This window comes from Bufo gargarizans, chromosome 3 (genome assembly GCF_014858855.1).
Source record: "Bufo gargarizans isolate SCDJY-AF-19 chromosome 3, ASM1485885v1, whole genome shotgun sequence".
NCBI lineage: Eukaryota > Metazoa > Chordata > Amphibia > Anura > Bufonidae > Bufo > Bufo gargarizans.
In genome coordinates, this window is record NC_058082.1 from 247,955,050 (window position 1) to 247,974,049 (window position 19,000).

General features: G+C 42.1%; 1 protein-coding gene across 1 annotated transcript; it reads left to right on the plus strand.

Annotated features, from left to right (window-relative positions):
* The first annotated feature begins 6,136 nt into the window (after nucleotides 1–6,136).
* On the plus strand, nucleotides 6,137–13,762 carry LOC122932376 (NF-kappa-B inhibitor zeta-like). Its single transcript, XM_044286745.1, has 12 exons — nucleotides 6,137–6,426; nucleotides 7,332–7,459; nucleotides 7,626–7,653; nucleotides 7,781–7,878; nucleotides 7,957–8,624; nucleotides 8,776–8,881; nucleotides 10,047–10,193; nucleotides 10,750–10,813; nucleotides 10,899–11,056; nucleotides 11,863–11,973; nucleotides 12,470–12,637; nucleotides 13,436–13,762. Exons 1-12 carry the CDS (start codon nucleotides 6,222–6,224, stop codon nucleotides 13,487–13,489), a joined length of 1,935 nt encoding a protein of 644 aa, XP_044142680.1. The 5' UTR covers nucleotides 6,137–6,221; the 3' UTR covers nucleotides 13,490–13,762.
* The last annotated feature ends 5,238 nt before the right edge of the window (nucleotides 13,763–19,000 follow it).

Consider the following 19,000-nt stretch of genomic DNA (forward strand, 5'->3'; position numbering starts at 1 on the left):
TAGTGCTGGTAGTGAACGGGTTAAAGGAGTGGTTCAACTTTGAGGGCCAGAAACCCCTTATGTGGACCTGCAGAGGAAAGCATAGTTACCTCGCCACTGGGTTCTGGCTCCTTCGGTCCCCTCACTGCCATGCTCTGGTCCTGCTTGTCAACAACTGGATAGATGTGTGCTTCTGCAGTCAACGACTGGCTGCAGCAGTGACACGACCCTCATATGCCTGGCTCTTGCCTCTTCCATTGTCTGAAGCTGACTCATGGTCCACAGCACTGTTCTATGCACCAGCTGTCTCCTCCTGTGCAACATATCACTGCTTATGTCTTGTTCCTGCAGGAGATGCTCAGTGGCCTGTTCAAAATATTGCAAAATCTCTCCCCTTCAGCTCTGCACACACATTTCTCTTTTAGGGACACACTGCCCATGTGTGCTTCAACAGGAACAGCTCTCTCTTCTCTTGCTGTGACTTGAGGAACTGCTCAGCTTGATCATTTGACCACAGGTCTTTCAGTAGCTTTTGCTTAGATGGTTGTGCCTAGAGTGCATGTGCTACAAGAATTCATCTCTGCCCAAAAATAATCTTGACAATTTATGTCCATCATTGAAAAAACTGGTGTACATAGAAATCACTGGGCCCCATAAAAATAATCTGAATTGGGCCCCCATTCCTAGCCCCTCCCACTATCAGCCCCTTCCCTCTATCTCACGTGGCAACTCCATTGACCCACCAGTGCTTATTATATAGTGTACCATATGCCCCAGTGAACTGTGCCTGCTGCTGCATGTTATATAGTATTCTGAATCGCCCCATGAACTGTGCCTGCTGCTTTTTATATAGTGCACCACATTCATCCATTAGTTGTGCCCGCTGCTGCTTATAGTGTGTCACTACCATACCTCCTTGAACTGTGCCTGCTACTGCTGGTGCTTATTATATAGTGTGCCACTGCCATACCCCCCCATGAAAAATGCCTGCTACTGCTGCTTTTTTATATAGTGTTCACCCTCTTGGTCCCATAGCCTCCTCCTGAGCCCTAGATCTCCTTTTCCCAACCCATGAACATTGTTTCTGAAGCTGTCTGCTGGCGTACTGTGCTGACTTGCTGTCAGTGTGGCAAATTTTCACAAAATGCTGGAGTCACCTGCACTCGTGATGCTGCGGTTAGGTCACAGACAGCGCTTGCTGGCAGGACTGACCTGGAAGAAATAAAGTCATGTGCAGGGCTCAGTATAGTTTCACTGCTAGGTGATAGGCCAGCCAATCATTAGAGGCTCTGCTATGACTGCTAATACTGATTGGCCAGCCAATCATTAGAGGCTCTGCTATCACTGCTAATACTGATTGGCCAGCCAATCATTAGAGGCTCTGCTATCACTGCTAGGTGCTAGGCCAGACAATCATTAGAGGCTCTGCTATGACTGCTAATACTGATTGGCCAGCCAATCATTAGAGGCTCTGCTATCACTGCTAGGTGCTAGGCCAGCCAATCATTAGAGGCTCTTCTATCACTGCTAGGTGCTAGGCCAGCCAGTCATTAGAGGCTCTGCTATCACTGCTAGGTGCTAGGCCAGCCAATCATTAGAGGCTCTGCTATTACTGCTAATACTGATTGGCCAGCCAATCATTAGAGGCTCTGCTATCACTGCTAGGTGCTAGGCCAGCCAATCATTAGAGGCTCTGCTATCACTGCTAGGTGCTAGGCCAGCCAATCATTAGAGGCTCTGCTATTACTGCTAATACTGATTGGCCAGCCAATCATTAGAGGCTCTGCTATCACTGCTAGGTGCTAGGCCAGCCAATCATTAGAGGCTCTGCTATCACTGCTAGGTGCTAGGCCAACCAATCATTAGAGGCTCTGCTATCACTGCTAGGTGCTAGGCCAGCCAATCATTAGAGGCTCTGCTATTACTGCTAATACTGATTGGCCAGCCAATCATTAGAGGCTCTGCTATCACTGCTAGGTGCTAGGCCAACCAATCATTAGAGGCTCTTCTATCACTGCTAGGTGCTAGGCCAGCCAATCATTAGAGGCTCTGCTATCACTGCTAGGTGCTAGGCCAGCCAATCATTAGAGGCTCTGCTATCACTGCTAGGTGCTAGGCCAGCCAATCATTAGAGGCTCTGCTATCACTGCTAGGTGCTAGGCCAGCCAATCATTAGAGGCTCTGCTATCACTGCTAGGTGCTAGGCCAGCCAATCATTAGAGGCTCTGCTATCACTGCTAATACTGATTGGCCAGCCTAGCTCCAGCAGAGAAACAGAGAGCTCAGATGGACTTAATGGAGGCTAGAGCTACTGATGCTCTGGGTAAAGGTACATTCACACGACCGTGTGTAATGCTTTCCGATTTGCGGTCCTTAAATAACGAACCATGTGTCTGCATTTTGCGGACAAATGACTTCCGTATGTCTTCCGTTTTTTACGGTCAGCAAAAACGGAAGAAAAAAAGAGAGAGAGAGAGAGAAAAAAATAAGAATTATGGTCTTTAAAAATATGGAAACGGATCCGCAAAAAACAGATGACATACAGAAACCATTCCGTATTTCATCCGCAATTTGTGGATCCCTTGACTTGAATGGTGCTGCGGACCGATCTGTACGGACAATAGTAGAATATGCTTCATATTTTTGTGGAATAGAAATGCGGACACACGGATGCGGACAACATACTGAATGTTGTCTTCACATTTTATTCACCCATAGGAATGAATGGGTCCTCTTCTATTCCGCAAAATGCGGAACGGACGCGGAAAAAATAATGCGGTTGTGTGAATGTACCCTAAGAGAGAGGGGGGACCCAAAGGAGCACAGGGGAAGCAGCAAATGTACAGCCAGAAGGCAGGGTCTAAGCCCAAGGCAGGGAGGACAGGGGGAGCTATTGTATTAAATGTAATTAGGGCCGGGCTTTTATCCACACAGGGCCCCCTTCCTCCACGGCCCCATAGCAGCTGCACGGTCTGCCTTTATTGGATGTACACCACTACACACAGAATACCTAGAAAATAGTCCTACAGCTCCCAAAGACCAAAACCTAAAGGGGAGCCCATACTCTCTAGGCAATCTGCTGATTACTGTAAGGTTACCATCTCTAGTGTTAGTTCAGCAGTTCACATATAGTGGTTTATAGTTATGAATCAGTAGGACACATACAGATAAGAAATGTTTGTTTCATGCAGTATAACATTTCTGACACATTAAACCTTATTTTGCTGACTCTTTGCTAGTAGGACCTCAGGTGAAAATGATATCATCACTGAAACTTCAGCTATGAAAACATGCGTGTAGATATTTTTGATGCTGGTAGATGATTAACTATCTTACCTTTAACCATTCACTAGTAATCAATGTAGTTCTAAAACATTAAAAACATCTTGTACCCAACGCACTGATCTAGCTATGTGCACCCAGTTTGCATGAAATACAAAACTCAAACATAGTAGAGGTGATGCATAAAACCAGTGCAGGAGAAAGGTGAATTAAGTGCTTATAGGAACCAGTCCGGTTGTTGCATTCATTTTCCAAAGGGTCCCAGAGATGTACAATAAGAGCTGGAATATAGTGATTTCCATCTCCTACTCCCCCATTCTGCCAAATGGTTGATTAAAATACTGCAATCGTATGACCATACATGTTGGATTTGCAGCATGGTGGCACAGTGGTTAGCACTAAAGCCTATAAGTAAGGAAAATAAATATTTACTAGAGGATCCATGGAAGAAATCTGAGGTTGGCACTTTCTGCTGCAGATATGTTCGCTTCATATGCTGTGGATCTGCACGAGACTTAGTCCCACACAAACACATGCTTAGAAGGTGGACCTAGAGGAACATTAGGGGAGTCGATGAGAATTTGGTTGCTGAATCCTCTTCAAATCCTAAACATGAGACTGGGCCCTAAGGCTACATGCAGGTTTAAATGCTCATAACTAGCGTCATTATATTTACAGAACTCCAGTGCAGAGGATATTAAGATCTCAGTAAGGTTATATCCTAATGTAATCCATATGATAATCACCTAGGGGCTACCAAAAGTAGTCCTGAGTTTTCCCAGTTACATGTCAGTAACAGGTACTCTTACGACCTTGCTTTAATACTTTTGAGCAGGTGCTGCCAGAAAGTTTCCAAGTAGTCCTAGCTTTTTCACCAGGAGATTACTAGACCCTGACCTTGTTTGGTGGACACTTCTGCACAGTATCTACTGAAGAATACATCAGACTCTACCTTGGTTGATTCATTTAGGATTGTCATGTGGGAAATATTTTGTACACCAGTGGTGTTTTATTAAATACTATGTAGTTATTTTAATTATCTGAGCAAACATTATGTCTTAAATTCCGCCCCCTTTGTTTTTCTGTCCGCTTGACAAAACTGAGCCAAACGGATCCCTTCCTGGCACACAATGTAAGTCAATGGGGATGGATCAGTTTTCTCTGGCACAATAGAAAACAGATCCGTCTCCCATTGACTTTCAATGGAGTTCATGACGGATCCGTCTTGGCTATGTTACATATAATACAAACGGATCCGTTCATGATGGATGCATGTGGTTGTATTATTGTAACTGATCCGTTTTTGCAGATCCACGACGGATCCACCCAAAACGCGAGTGTAAAAGTAGTCTCACCTCCTGTGTAAATATTGGGAGCAGATAGAGAAGTACCATCAATCTTTGTATAACACAAAGGTTTTATTATACTTACAAAAGTAGGTTAATATCACACCGGTTGACCAATTATCGATTATCTGGCAGTGCAAAGATGCCGAAATGCTTGTTTATCGGGTAATAGATCATTGGTGCGGACACAAAAATCATTTGCCAGCAGCAGATCGTGCTGTGTAGACAGCATCTGCTGCCGGCAGAGTGTGTATTGGGATGAGCGATGGCATTAGTACTGTGGAGGAGATCGCTGCATATAAATGTATCCTCCACTGTCCTTCCCGACACTCATCTGCTGTATTGTACCTAGTCTGTGTCCTACTTTCCTATGTGCTTATTTCATAGCAGAAAACTGCTAGGTCTCCTCCTCCAACTGATAATGTTCTAGCAGTGGTCATTTGTAAGCTGCAGCTCCCTAGCTTCATGCTATACTGCTGTCTGTGTCACCTATGGAAGGCAGTGACATGTTGTACGACAAGCACTGTAAATATCCATTTGCTTCTGTGCAGTGTGCCTGTAGCATGGCAGAGTTCGATTGTTAATGCATGAGCTATTCAACAACATACAGCCTAACCTAACCGTTCCTGATAAGGGTCTGGAAAAGGGGTAGGTAGAGTAGGCAGCCAGCTGGGGCACCCAGGGGAGGGGTACAATTCAGTAATTAAATAAAAAATAGAGTCATTGAAGAAAGCATTGTGGGGTGGCAGTGCACCTGTACAAGAAGAGCTGCAGCAGCTGACTGACTCTTCTACAGATATGTGGTCGGGAGGCCAACTCACCCTGCATTGAGCACTGGAGGAAAATGCGGGTGGTATCTATTATGAGTAAGACCTCTAGTGTTGGTGGTGGGGTGGCAGGGAGGCAGTTAATGAATTCATTGCCCACCAAACAGTTATGATGCTGAACTTTAGGTGTCGGGGCACATGCTGAAACCCCTGTGCGTATAGTGACCATAGACCTTAGATAATTCAGCAGAATGGGATGCCTGTGGTTGGTGATCTGTAGTGGTAAGTGGTTTTAGCTGTAAATAGCATTTATCCCCCATAGAAGTGGAATCATTACAAATGTGTCTTACAATGTCAGGTATAAGTGCTTGTGTGAATTGAGATGATAGAGTACTATACTTGGCACACACTGATCTTCCTACACCCAGAGTCTTAGGGATTTAGGCACACGACAACTCTTTGGAATGCATGTGTTATTCTGTACTTTAGTTTTCTGAACGTTTTCTGTATTGTGATGTGCGGACAACTTCCTGCTGTGCAAGTCCCACTGTATGAGCAGCTCCAACATGCCTGCCTCCCCAGCATCAATATATCTGTGAGAACTGGGCGACATTGCACAATGTTGTCTACTCCTTTTCCAGTAAACCCTGCCCTAATCTCCCCTCCCCTGGTTGTGTAGTGAGCGGCAGCCAATCAGCACCCAGGACGCCCGGAAGGTGTGGGTGGGAGGCGGACAGCTGTCATACATAATGTGGACAGGGAATTTCCCCATCCAGAAGACGTGCAGTGTGCGTGTCTAGTAGTCACATTATCACGGTAGAGCTCCGGCTCCGCTCTCTCTGCAGTCATGATCCTGGAGCGAGTAATCGAGGACTCCACTGAGTTACTGGATCAAGAGTGGCTCAACAGCCCCATGAATCTTGGATACTTCTATGGCGGCTCTCCCAGCTCGGACACTGCGACCTCTCCTTCTCACTCCATCTCCTCTGGCCCCTGCTCCCCTACGTCTGACAGCGAGGGCAGCCTGAGCGCCTCCTGGCCCCGCACTAAGGGTAAGGCGAAGAGACGTGTTCAGGAATTAGTGATTTGTATTAGTAGCGCAGTACCTGCAGTAATTGCATTATTATTGAGAAGAACACACAGTGGTGTTTGGTTTTATACTCGTTATGCTGTTTGTTCTGGTTGCTGGACGCAGATGGCACTTCTACAGTTAAACCTGATGAAACTCTTAGTTGCTAGGATTCAGTTTTACTGACGTCAGAGAGGAGCTAAGGTGCGCCCAAGCTATGCCGAGGAACTGGTTTGCTTTAGGGGTTGCTCCCTGTACGTTTCCTCCGTCAGTATAGAAGCTAGTTTCCTGCCACAAAATGTATGCTGTGCTCATTAATCTTGTAAAATATTACAAATATTGTTATTTTCTATATTGATATTCTGAAATACTGCAGCAGAACAGCTTTTTCTCCATCTTAAATAATATATTTAATCTTACATTTCTGGCTTTAAGTATGTTCCCAATTTTAAAACGTTATGTATATAGAAATGACATATTGTGACAGTTCATTTATATTACTTTACATTATACTACATTACCTTAGTATAGTGAATTTTCTTATGTATGTGTGTATATATATATTTATTATTTTTTATTAACTTACGTTTCAAACCAGTGTCTGAATATTTATCACGTGCATGTGCTGCATTCATCATCAGTAAGCTCACTTTTGTTTTTGTTTACGTCAAGCATTATGGCAAATGTTCCTGATGTCACTTCCACTATTCTAAAATAAAATGGAATGACTAACTCTATATAGGGAGAGTACAATATTACAGTGTTAATTGTTTCAATAAATCTCCTAATGTACCTGCCTAATCTAAAAATGAATAGACCAGCATTCTGTATGGACTTTTTACTGTACATATACAGTTTTTTGTAAGACATGTATTTTTGTGTTTTTAGCTGGACAAGCCAGTGCGGCAGGACGTCAGTCAAAGGGAAGCTTTCAGGGGGTTCGAGTGAAGAATTCAGTGCGGGAGCTCCTTACCCAGATGAGAAATAAGGCAGGCCAGGAAATAGATGATGTCCAGGTAGGTGACCTGTTGACGGTACACTAGGTGATTAGACGATACATTATTCTGTGTTTTTTCACTTCCTATAGAATGGATATTCACATTTAGAAAACCACAGTCCCTATTGTTAGATAATGTTCCTAATGAATACGTGTAACATATTCTTCTTTCTTTTCCCTGATAGAAATGCAGAAGCCAAGAACCTTATACTGGTATGTATATATTCAATACTAAACTGGTGCTTTTCCTGTCCTCATGTTATTTGAGGTGCTAGTTAACATGGCCTGTATAGCATCAGAATAAGTATAATGGTCTGTTTCATGTTTTCTTCCCTCCCAGAACTAAAGAACATATTAAGCCAGAAACGGGCCAATGATTTCATATTGGATGCACCAGCTGCAAAGAAAGTCTGCACCTACCAGTCCAGTTCTTTCTTGGTAAATGCATTTTCTCATTCTGCCCTTAGACTTGCATATTTTTGTTAGCCTCTACTAATTTGTGTCTATTCTGTCTAGACCCCACCAAGTACTCCAAACCCTGGTGAAATCATGGATGATGCCTCAAAAAATGAGATGAGTGGAGACTCAAACTTAGACCTGCTGAGTTTAATAAACATAAAGAATGAGTCCCAGCCGGTGTCCTTAAACACCGTACGAGTAGACTGGAACATGCATACACAAGGACAGTATTATCAGCAAGCAGCTCAGAGCTTCTCGCCTCCTCAGGCGTTCAATGGCTCGTCTCCACAGCATACAAATGATCAGTACCAGATTGGAGTCCCTCAGAATGTTTCTCCACAGTGTGCTGGAGACTATAACACTTACACTCAGTCTGAAGATTATCAAGAGATCCTTTGTTCCAATGATGTCTTTGACAGTTGCTCCATAGACAGCTACCTGTCTCTTATTGAATCCACCCCTGAAATTCCAGTGATGCCTGCCGAGTCAGTCCTTCCAGGCTTCAGCTTGCCTGCAGATCCTCCTTGCAATCAGTTTTTAAATCATAATGTCGCCCAGCCAACTCCAAATCTTTCCCCGCCAGCATCGTGCCATGTAGAGGTCAATCAGACGAGCCCATTTCAGGTTGGAAAATCATTCTTTCAGTGGCAGATAGAACAAGAAGAAAAGAAACTGGCAAATGTGTCTCCTGAGCAACTCCTCTCTAAAGATGCAGATGGTGATACGTAAGTGAAATTAGCAATTTGCTTTTAATCACAAAGTTTTTTATATGAAAACTGGGTTATGGTGTGTTTGATTACAAGATTATTGTATAAAGTTTTTTTTTGCAAACGTGTTGGCAGTAGATTTAGCTCAATTTTTTTTTTACTTTTACAGATGCCTCCACATTGCAGTTGCACAAGGAAGACGAGCCCTGTCTTATGTCATTGCACAGAAGATGGCTTCCATCTGTATGTTAGATATAAAAGAACATAACAATCAGGTAAAGTAACTTTTTGTCATTATTGTAACAAATCGCTTTATGTTAATTTTCTTTTTTTGCAGTGACACAGGAGATCATATCCTTCATCTTGTAGTTCCTCTTTTCAATGTTGTATTGGGAGTGTACAAAGTTAAAGGGGTTGTCCGGGTTCAGAGCTGAACCCAGGCATACCCATATTTTCACCCAGGCAGCCCCCCTGATGCTAGCATTGGAGCATCTCATGCTCCGATGCGCTCCCTTGCCCTGTGCTGGATCGCTCTTTTGTTTACAACAACACACTGCCGGGCGGAAGCTTCCGCCCGGCAGTGTGTTCGGTGACATCACCATTTCTGATGGGCGTGCTTTAGCGCTGCCCTAGCTGTTTTACTGGCTAGGGCAGCTCTAAAGCCCACCCATCGGTGCCGGTGATGGCTCCGGGCTCACTGCTGGGCGAAGAAGAGGCTTTGCTTGGCAGAAAGGGACCCGGTATGTCACTGACTGTAAGAAAAACTGCACTTCCGGCTGGGATTTTCTCAATGGCAAAAGTGGCATAAGTCTGGTAAAGGTAGGAGAGGCATGAGTGTAAAATTTAGGGCACTGTTGTCCACACACACCAATCTTCCCAATCCTGGACAACCCCTTTAATCAGCAACCATAATGACTTTGACTGCAGCTTTCCTTATCATGCTGATAATAGAACTCAAAGTCCTTTCCTTGTGTACTCAGTCACCTCTCCTTACTTATCAAATTGTTCTGTTCTTTGTCCAAGATAATCAAAAATCTTGGACAAGCCCTAAAATGACTTAAGAAAATGTATATTCACCCCTTTCCCTCAGTGCTGTACTCTAATTGTTGTTGACATGCCCAGTAATGTTCAGTATACGGCACCTGACTGCGGTAGTCAATCACTATCCTCAGTGCTAGACCGCTGAGGACAATTATTGGATGCAGTGGTCATATGTCACCACTGATGTTGGTAAACAAACAGCAGCAGGAGAACTGAACCAGTGGCTTAGGGAACAGAGTTAGGGAAAAGTATGAGTATAAGAGTTTTTGAAAATTTTAAGTTATTTTAGGACTTGTCAGAGAGTTTTAATAATCTCATAAACTCTTGTAAGTTTGACTTGTTTGTCTAGCCTTGTTTCCTTGTTTCTATGTTTAACACTTTCCTTTCCCAACACTTTAGAGTGCTTTGCAAGTAGCTGTAGCTGCCGACCAACACCTGATTGTTCAAGACTTGGTCAGCCTTGGAGCACAAGTCAACACTACAGATCACTGGGGACGTACGCCGATCCATGTGTGTGCTGAAAAAGGATACCCGCAAGTGTTGCAGGTGGGTTGGAGTCATTGGGGTCCTTTACCACAGCATTATGTGAAAAGTTGCTCATTTTATTGAAAGTAACAGTTTGTGACAAAATGTGTCACTTTCTAGGTTTTTCCTTCACCTTTGCTACTTTTCCAAAAGTGGATGGTAGGAGGCAGGCCTTGGGTGGGAGCTCCATGATCCGTTTTTTATTTAACAACATGTGCACCAGAAAACTGGTGGATATTACACCAGAAATCTTCTCCAGTTCCTGGCTGGAGTAGAATTAAGTTCTGGCACACGGACAGCGACAAATTTATTAGGAGTTGTGCACCTCTTAATATATTGGTTGGTTCTTTCTCTAGTGGAATTTTTACCAGGATTGGCGTGAGATGCCAGTCTTTAGTAAACTGTGTATGTTACATAATTGTGCTAGATAGCATGTTGTCAATTTGCATTTTTTTTTTTTCACTTAGGTAAAACATTTTACAATATTGGTGTTGTATTGTTATTATTTATCTGTTTAGGCAATGATATAGGATATGATAGTTCTAACTTTACAATGTTTTTATTTTTGCACTTTCAGGCAATCCAAAAAAGCGTAGCAGCTAGAAATCAGTACCTTGATGTGGACGAGACTAATTATGATGGTACGTTTATGATGTTATGTCGACTATAGTTTTTTTCATGTTACATTTGGTTGTCTTTTAATAGTTCATTTATTGTGCTACATAGGTCTGACACCATTGCATTGTGCTGTAATTGCTCACAATGCTATAGTTCAGAGACTGCAGTTTGGTGCACCTGCAAGAGATGATCTACTGATGAAGAATAAGGCCATGGTTGACACAGTTAAGACACTTCTTCAAATGGGAGCTTCAGTAGAATCAAGAGTAAGATTTCTTGTTCATCATTATGTATCAGATTTCTTAAATTGCCAAAAGGCACATCCACATGTGATGAGTCTGCTGCTAAATTTCTACAAAACCTGCAATAAATGTGCTCTTTTTCCCTTCTTGCCTTTCCTTCCTGGTCTTCCACTGTTAAGTTCCAACTCAGAGTGTTTACATCACATGTGGATGTGCATGCATTTCAAAAAAAGCTATAAAGCTAAACAAAGTTTATGAATTTTTGTAGAAATACTTTATTAGGTAATTATGTAACTTTTATATATATAAAAAATCCTCTCTTTGTTGGTACAGATATTTTGTCTTCAGCATATACTGAATATAGACACCAGTAACACACAAAATCAGACTTCTCCACTGACAACTCTGCGTCTTTCTACTTTCCTGGTGTGTTTCGGTGGCTAGTTAGTGAGTGCCAGGAAGGTAATGGAAAGCGGAGCTGTTAGCGATCATCATGACAGACAGGACTAAACACAGGGACACAGGTAGAAGATATCTTTTTTTTTTTTGTTCAAAGGAAGAAAGGTATATATTACATATAGGGTAGGGAGGGAAGAGGCAGGCTGAGAAACCAGCCACTGCATATAATAGGTGTTTGTATTCACCATATAGTGTACACTGAAGATGGAATTTTCTTAGCTATAAAGCAATTTTTTATTATGTTTGCAAAATTGCCTAATAAATTATATTAGAAAAGTTAGTAAAATTTTTTTATAATTTTTTTTATTAAACAGCACTTGATATAATTAATGCTTACTTTGAAAATTTATTATATTATTAATTAATTATAGGATCGAAAAAGTGGAAGAACGGCCCTCCACTTAGCTTGTGAAGAAGCGAACCTTGAACTGATGAGTCTTTTCTTGGAGTTGCCAAACAGTTTGCATTTTATTAATGCTAAGGTAATTGTAATCTCTCTTTTCTATATTCTATTTGCTTGTGTGACTTTTAGGGAACAAGTCTCACACTAACATTACATTTTTCCAGCAGGCTGTTCCGGCAGAGGAACAGCCTGCTGGAAGATATCATTTTTGGCATATCCGGATATTACCTGACGCTGCCAGAGCCCATTGACTATAATAAGACTCTGCAGGAATCCAGCGTTAGTGTCGGGATTCAGGCGGACAAAAATCGCTGCTTGCACAAATGCTAGAAACAGACCAGATTGATCCTTGCAGAGTCCCATTATAGTGAATGGGGCCAGGCGGTGCTCTGGCATTTTCAGACTATACCGGATACAATGTCTTCCGACAGGTTCTTCCTCTGCCGAAACAGCCTGCTGAAAGGATTTACCGCTAGTGTGAAACTAGCCTTAAGATAATTACTAATTACTTCTAAACTGTTAACTGCTCTTAAAACATTGCAGAAACATGTATATATGTTTTATTTTTGTCTCAGGCCTACAATGGAAACACTGCATTACATATTGCAGCAAGCCTACAGAGTAGAAGAGCCCATGTAGGGGCAGTACGACTGCTGATGAGGAAGGGGGCTGACCCTAGTGCTAGGAACCTAGAGAATGAGCAACCTGTGCACCTTGTTCCGGATGGAGCAGTCGGCGAAGAGGTAATTATTTCTGGTAACTTGACTTAAGGCAGCTATTGGATTGTTCACTCCAAGCTCTGTTTTATTATCTCTACTTGTTACTGAACAGGTGGCCATCCCTGTTGTCTACATATGCTTATACTTAAATTTAGAAACTTGATGGCAGTGACCAGTGTGCAATTCAGTATAATTAAAGGGGTTAGCCATTTTTTAGTTACTATTGATCAATGTGCATGTAAGATGATTATATGGCACTTACTAATAAAGCCTTTGTTGAAATTCTGCACCATTTTCATATTTCAAGGTTTGCCAAGTGTTTTGTGCTGACCACACAGAGGGCACTGGAGGGTAATGTGACCAGGAAAATTGCCCCCATGTGATGTATCCTCTGTTGAAATGCGCTGCACCCACCATCTGCACTGTTTTGAGATAGGTGCAGTGTGTTTGAATTGAGAAGGTTGAGTGACTGGTCACATGTCCCTTTATCGGCAGCCATCTTATGGACAGGACCTTAGTGTGGAAAGCATAGAAGATCTGCCTAACAAGGAGACATTGCTTACAAAATATAACAAAACGCATAGAATATCAACAAAGGCTATATTAGCAACTGCCATATGGTCATCTTACATACACATTGGTCATAAGTAGCAAGAAAGTGGCCAACCCTTTAAGTGCTGTTAACATAAAATGTAGCAATATTATAAAGTTTCTTTTACTACTCTATTCTTCTAATGTATGCTTATTAACATTATATTTAAGTGTATGCTGAGAATAAACACCTGCGTTTCTAAACCTTATATCTTTTTATTCCTTTTTCAGATTAGACGGGTGCTGAAAGGAAAAGCAATGCAGCAACGTTCACCGTCGTATTAGGCTCCCTCGGATCCATTTTTAGACTCACGCCAGTTAGGCTGTCTTTATTATGTAAATAGGTTTGTCCAAAGTAATGGGCAAATGGAAGTTTGTTTCTATGAAACTGTTCGCAATTGTTCACTATTATATAGTGACCCTAATTCATCCCAGCAATAAAGTCCCGGTTCTTCTTTTTCTCGTTCCTTTAGTGAATTTGGAGCGATATCTCTTCATCTTATATTTTCTTTATGTAACCAGCAACATATAAAACATACTAAACATGAGCAACCCCCATTTTAAACGCTGGTCATATATATATATATATTTTTTTTTCTCTGGATAAAGATTATTTTAGTAAGACTTGCATTATTTATTAATATTATTTAGTTTGCAAATTGATTTGTGTTTTCAGAATTAGTTGGAAATATGATGTGCCTACAATTAAGGGCTATAGTTGTACAGCATAAAACACATGGCTTAGTTGGTATGCACATGATAAGTATATAGTTGACAATAGTTATTTCTTTTTCAGTAAGACTTCATGCCCCAACCGTATTTTCAGTCCCCTTCTGAACCCCATTTTTGCAGATCACATACAAACTTGTTTATTTGTATGAGACCATAGCAAATGCAGTCAGCATATGGATGTGATCCATGTCCTTTCTGTATCTACGCGTCAGAGCTAATAATTATAGAACATGTTTTATTCCTATCTGTTTTACGGACAAGAATAGGCATTTCGACAACACGACCCACGGAAAGTGAGGGGCAGCACGAGGCCGGTAACCGCATTTTGTGGACTGCAAAACTGATATGACTATGTCCATAAAACCTAAAACTTATTGCATATTTATCTGTTTATGATTGATCAAGCATATATTATATTGTACTGAAGTATAATAATGTAGTTATATCAAAGACTTTTGATGAAATCTATTAAGTATCCAAGGTTTTACTCTATTTTTACTTGTGTTATCTTAATATCTATTATAAGCAGTTGTTCAACGTATTGTTTTATCAATTTATAGATGAAATGATTTAAGTTTATCGTATGTCTTGTAGACAAAGATTGTAATGTGTATTTAAAAAAGATAAAAATTAATAAATTGTACATTTTAAATAATTCAACTGTTTATTGCTTTGGTATATTTGGAAGGTTGGAAGGGGGTATTGAATAATACTTTACTTATTAACATAGCTGAGAGCTTCATTGACACAAGGGATTAGCAATGTAAGGGTATATTCACATGCAGCTACCATGTGCTTACTGTTGAAATAACCACATGCAGGTCACTGAAACTGATTTTCAGAAATTTCTACAACATATCTGACGCATGTGAATGTCCCCTAAAACTCCGTATTAAAAAGCAACCCAAAACTGTTCCTCCTTTGAACCACATTTCTTCAGTCTAAATCAGGGGTCTCAAACTTGGCCGGATATATGGACTGCACACAGCAAAAAATTGGAGTTAACGGCTGCATACAATTTCAGATACATAATATTGTTAATGGAATATAGAACCACATACCTATTACACCCAGTGACGCCCCGTATGATGTAGACGTTCTCTTTCCTCATCTTCTCCACTCGGACTAGACCAACATGACAACTCTTCTGCCACGTCTTGTATCTGCTGAGGTTGACACAGACATTTTAGAGTCCTCACTTTTACACATCATCCTCTCCAGGGGTGGGATTAAAATTTTTAATAACAGGTTCCATACAGGCATGAAATGACATCACAACACATATTTACAAATACACCATATATATGCGGCACACATACATAAGTACATCATGTACACGCTAAGCACTCATAAGCCACACCATATATACATTACGCACCGAATACTTCCCAACTTTTAAAGAGCCAAGGAGGGAAATTATTTACGCTAGACACACCTCTAAGCCACGCCTCCACTTAGTGTCTATCTATACCTGTCCCAATCCTGCCTAATCCCCTTTATGCTCCTACACAGTAGTCATGCTGGATATGGTATGGTTATTCATACCCTTTAACTTGTCCACATTTTGCACGTTGCACCCACAAGTTTTTATGTGAGACCAAACACAATTAGCAAGTATGTATGGAGTGAAAAGAAAATGGTTGTCAACATTTTAATAAATAAAAATCTGAAAAAGTGTGGCATGCATTTGTATTCGCCCCCTGTACTCTGATACCCCTAAATAAAAATCCAGAACGATTGCCTTCAGAAGTCACCTATTAGTAAACAGAGTCCACCTGTGTGAACTGTAATCTGATCCCATTATAACTACAGTGTTCTGTGAAGGGTCTCAGAGTTTTGTTAGTGATTCTTAGTGATCAAACAGCATCATGAAAACCAAGGAACACAAATATTTAGACAGCACTCCTTGGGATTTTATTTCATGTTATTTCAGCCGGAATAGGTGGTATGTCGGTTGCAACGTTTCAGGCACTCTGAGGACCACACTATGTGTACAGCCGGCTGTACACATAGTGTGGTCCTCAGAGTGCCTGATGTGAAGGGTGATTATTAAGCCTGAAACGTTGCAACTGACATACCACCTATTCCGGCTGAAATAACATGAAATAAAATCATTAATTATCACCACCCAAGGAGTGCTGTCTAAATATTTGTGACACTTACAGTTCTGGAGGTGGAGCTTTAGAACACAACCCGGACGTGCACCCACCCTTGCCATTCTATGAAAAGAGTGCTGTGGCCTTTTTACTTGTAAAGATATGAAAACCAAGGAACACACCATGCATGTCAGGGATACAGTTGTAGAGATGTGTAAAGCAGGGTTAGGTTATAAAATAAATATGCCAAGCTCTGAATATCTCACAGAGCACTATTCAATCCATCATCTGAAAATGGAACGAGTATGGCACATCTGCAAACTTACCAAGACATGGCCATCCACCTAAACTGACAGCCCAGGCAAGGAGAGCACTAACTAGAGAAGCAGCCAAGAGGCCCATGGTCACTCTGGAGGAGCTGCAGAGATCTAGTGGGAGAATCTGTCCCCAGGAGAACTAGTAGTTGTGTACTCCACAAATGTGGCCTTTAAGGAAGAGTGGCAAGAAGAAAGCCATTTTTGAAAGCATGCCATAAGTGCAGTTTGCAGTTTGCCACAAGCCATGTAGGGGACATAGCAAACTTTTGGAAGAAAGTGCTCTGGTCAGATGAGACTAAAGTTGAACTTTGTGGCCTAAATGAAAAACAGTATAGGGCATATTTGTTTCTTAATAAAGGCCCATAGCTGGCGGTGGATCCGCCGAAGTTATGAAGAGGCGCAGGCCTTTCCAACACTTCAACACATCCAGTGCCAGTGCTAAATGTAAGACAGCTTCCCTGCTGTCTTATATTTAGACCCTTTACTATGCCTAAAACAGTCCCTATAGGGCCCCCAGCAATAATAATAAAAATAATATTAAAAAAATCACCCTATATTGCAACAGTATTAAACTGCTTCCAGTGCCTCCAATAGTGCTCCCTATAGTGACCCTGTATAAAAAAATTCCCCTGGTAATGCTACTATAGGATTTACTGCCTCATAGGCTTCAGGCCAGAATATAGTCCTATGAGGATGAATGGTGTGGCAGGGAACCACTGCCGCAGTAAACAAATGAGGACGACGATACAGCTGAATTCAGGGGATGACTTGCATCTGATGGACAGGTACATAAGTACCTGGCACTCCTAGCATTAATTAACGCTGGGAGCGCCAGATCTTTATATACCCAGCCGATGGCCATACTTAGTGGAGTGCTGCCCTCCGATTTACTGGCACTCTAGGCAAGTATCCTCTGGGGCCTAATATAAATACAGCCCTGCTCTCCAGCAGACCAAACAGACAAATAATAATACACAAAATACATATACACAGCCATTTAGAGAACACTGTAACAAAAAGTAAACTGTACCCACAAATACAAACATAAGTAAATGAGCATTGACTTAAATGTAGATAAACAAGATACTGTATAGTATAACATTTTTCCACAAATGAAAAAAGAAACAAAAAATACCAAAGTGCAGCAAAGGCACTATAAAAGATACGTACAGGGAAATAATGAATTCCAGGAAGGATCCCAACCCTAGGCCTCTTACACACGAGCGTCATGTTTTAGGGCCGGATAGGATGCAGGCGCGTCGCGGGAAAATGCACAATTTTTCTGCGTGAGTGCAAAACGTTTTAATGCGTTTTGCACGAGCGTGAGAAAAATCAACATGTTTGGTACCGAAACCCGAACTTCTTCACAGACTCTTGGGTTTGGGATCGGTGATGTGTAGATTGTATTATTTTCCCTTATAACATGGTTATAAGGGAAAATAATAACATTCTGAATACAGAATGCATAGTACAATAGGGCTGGAGGGGTCAAAAAATAAATAAATAACTCACCTTAATCCACTTGTTTGCGCAGCCTGGCTTCTCTTCTTTCTTCAGGACCTGGTAAAGGACCTTTGATGACATAACGGCGCTCATCACATGGTCTATCACATGACCCATCACTGTGACGGACCATGTGATGAGCGCAGTGACGTCGCCACAGGTCCTTTTCCTACTGCACAGCAAAGATAAAGAGAGAAGACAAGTTTTTTTTAACCCCTCCAGCTCTATTGTACTATGCATTCTGTATTAAGAATGCTATTATTTTCCCTTATAACATGTTATAAGGGAAAATAATAACGATCGGGTCCCTATCCCCAGGGCCGTCTTGACCAAGGGGCAAAAGGGGCAGCTGCCCCGGGTCCAGTTGCTCCTGGGAGCCCCTCTTGAGCCCTGCTAGCCACTTCCCCGGGTATCAGGCTGTCAGCTACACAGGGGGTGCTGCCATGCCTGCCGGCACTCCAGCCAGCGTACTGTGTCTGTGAGAGCTGTGATCTAGGACCTTAATGACATCATCATCATGTGACATCATCATTTCAGAAAAAGGTGACAGGGGCTGTTATGCTAATGCTAATATACTGTAAACTACTGTATAGTGGGGGGGGGGGCTGTATACTGTGTGGGGCTGTATACTGTGGGGGCCTGTATACTGTGGGAGGGGCTGTATACTGTGGGGGGCCTGTATACTGTGGGGGTCTGTATACTGTGGGGGCTGTATACTGTGGGGGGGGGGGCTGTATACTGTGTGGGGGGATGTATACTGTGTGGGGGGCTGTATACTGTGTGGGGGCTGTATACTGTGTGGGGGCCTGTATACTGTGTGGGGCTGTATACTGTGTGGGGCTGTATACTGTGGGGAGCCTGTATACTGTGGGGGGGGGGGGGCCTGGAGTGCTATACTGCTGTACTGTATACTGTGGGGGGCTGTATACTGTATACTGTGGGTGCTGTATAGTGTGGAGTGCTATACTGCTGTACTGTATAGTGTGGGGTGCTGTATAGTTTAGGATGCTGTATACGGTGAGGTGCTATACTGCCCTACTGTGTACTGTGAGGTGTTGTATACTGTGGGGTGCTGTATACTGTGGGCTGCTATACTGCTCTACTATATACTGTGGGGTACTGTATAGTGTGGGGTGCTATACTGTATA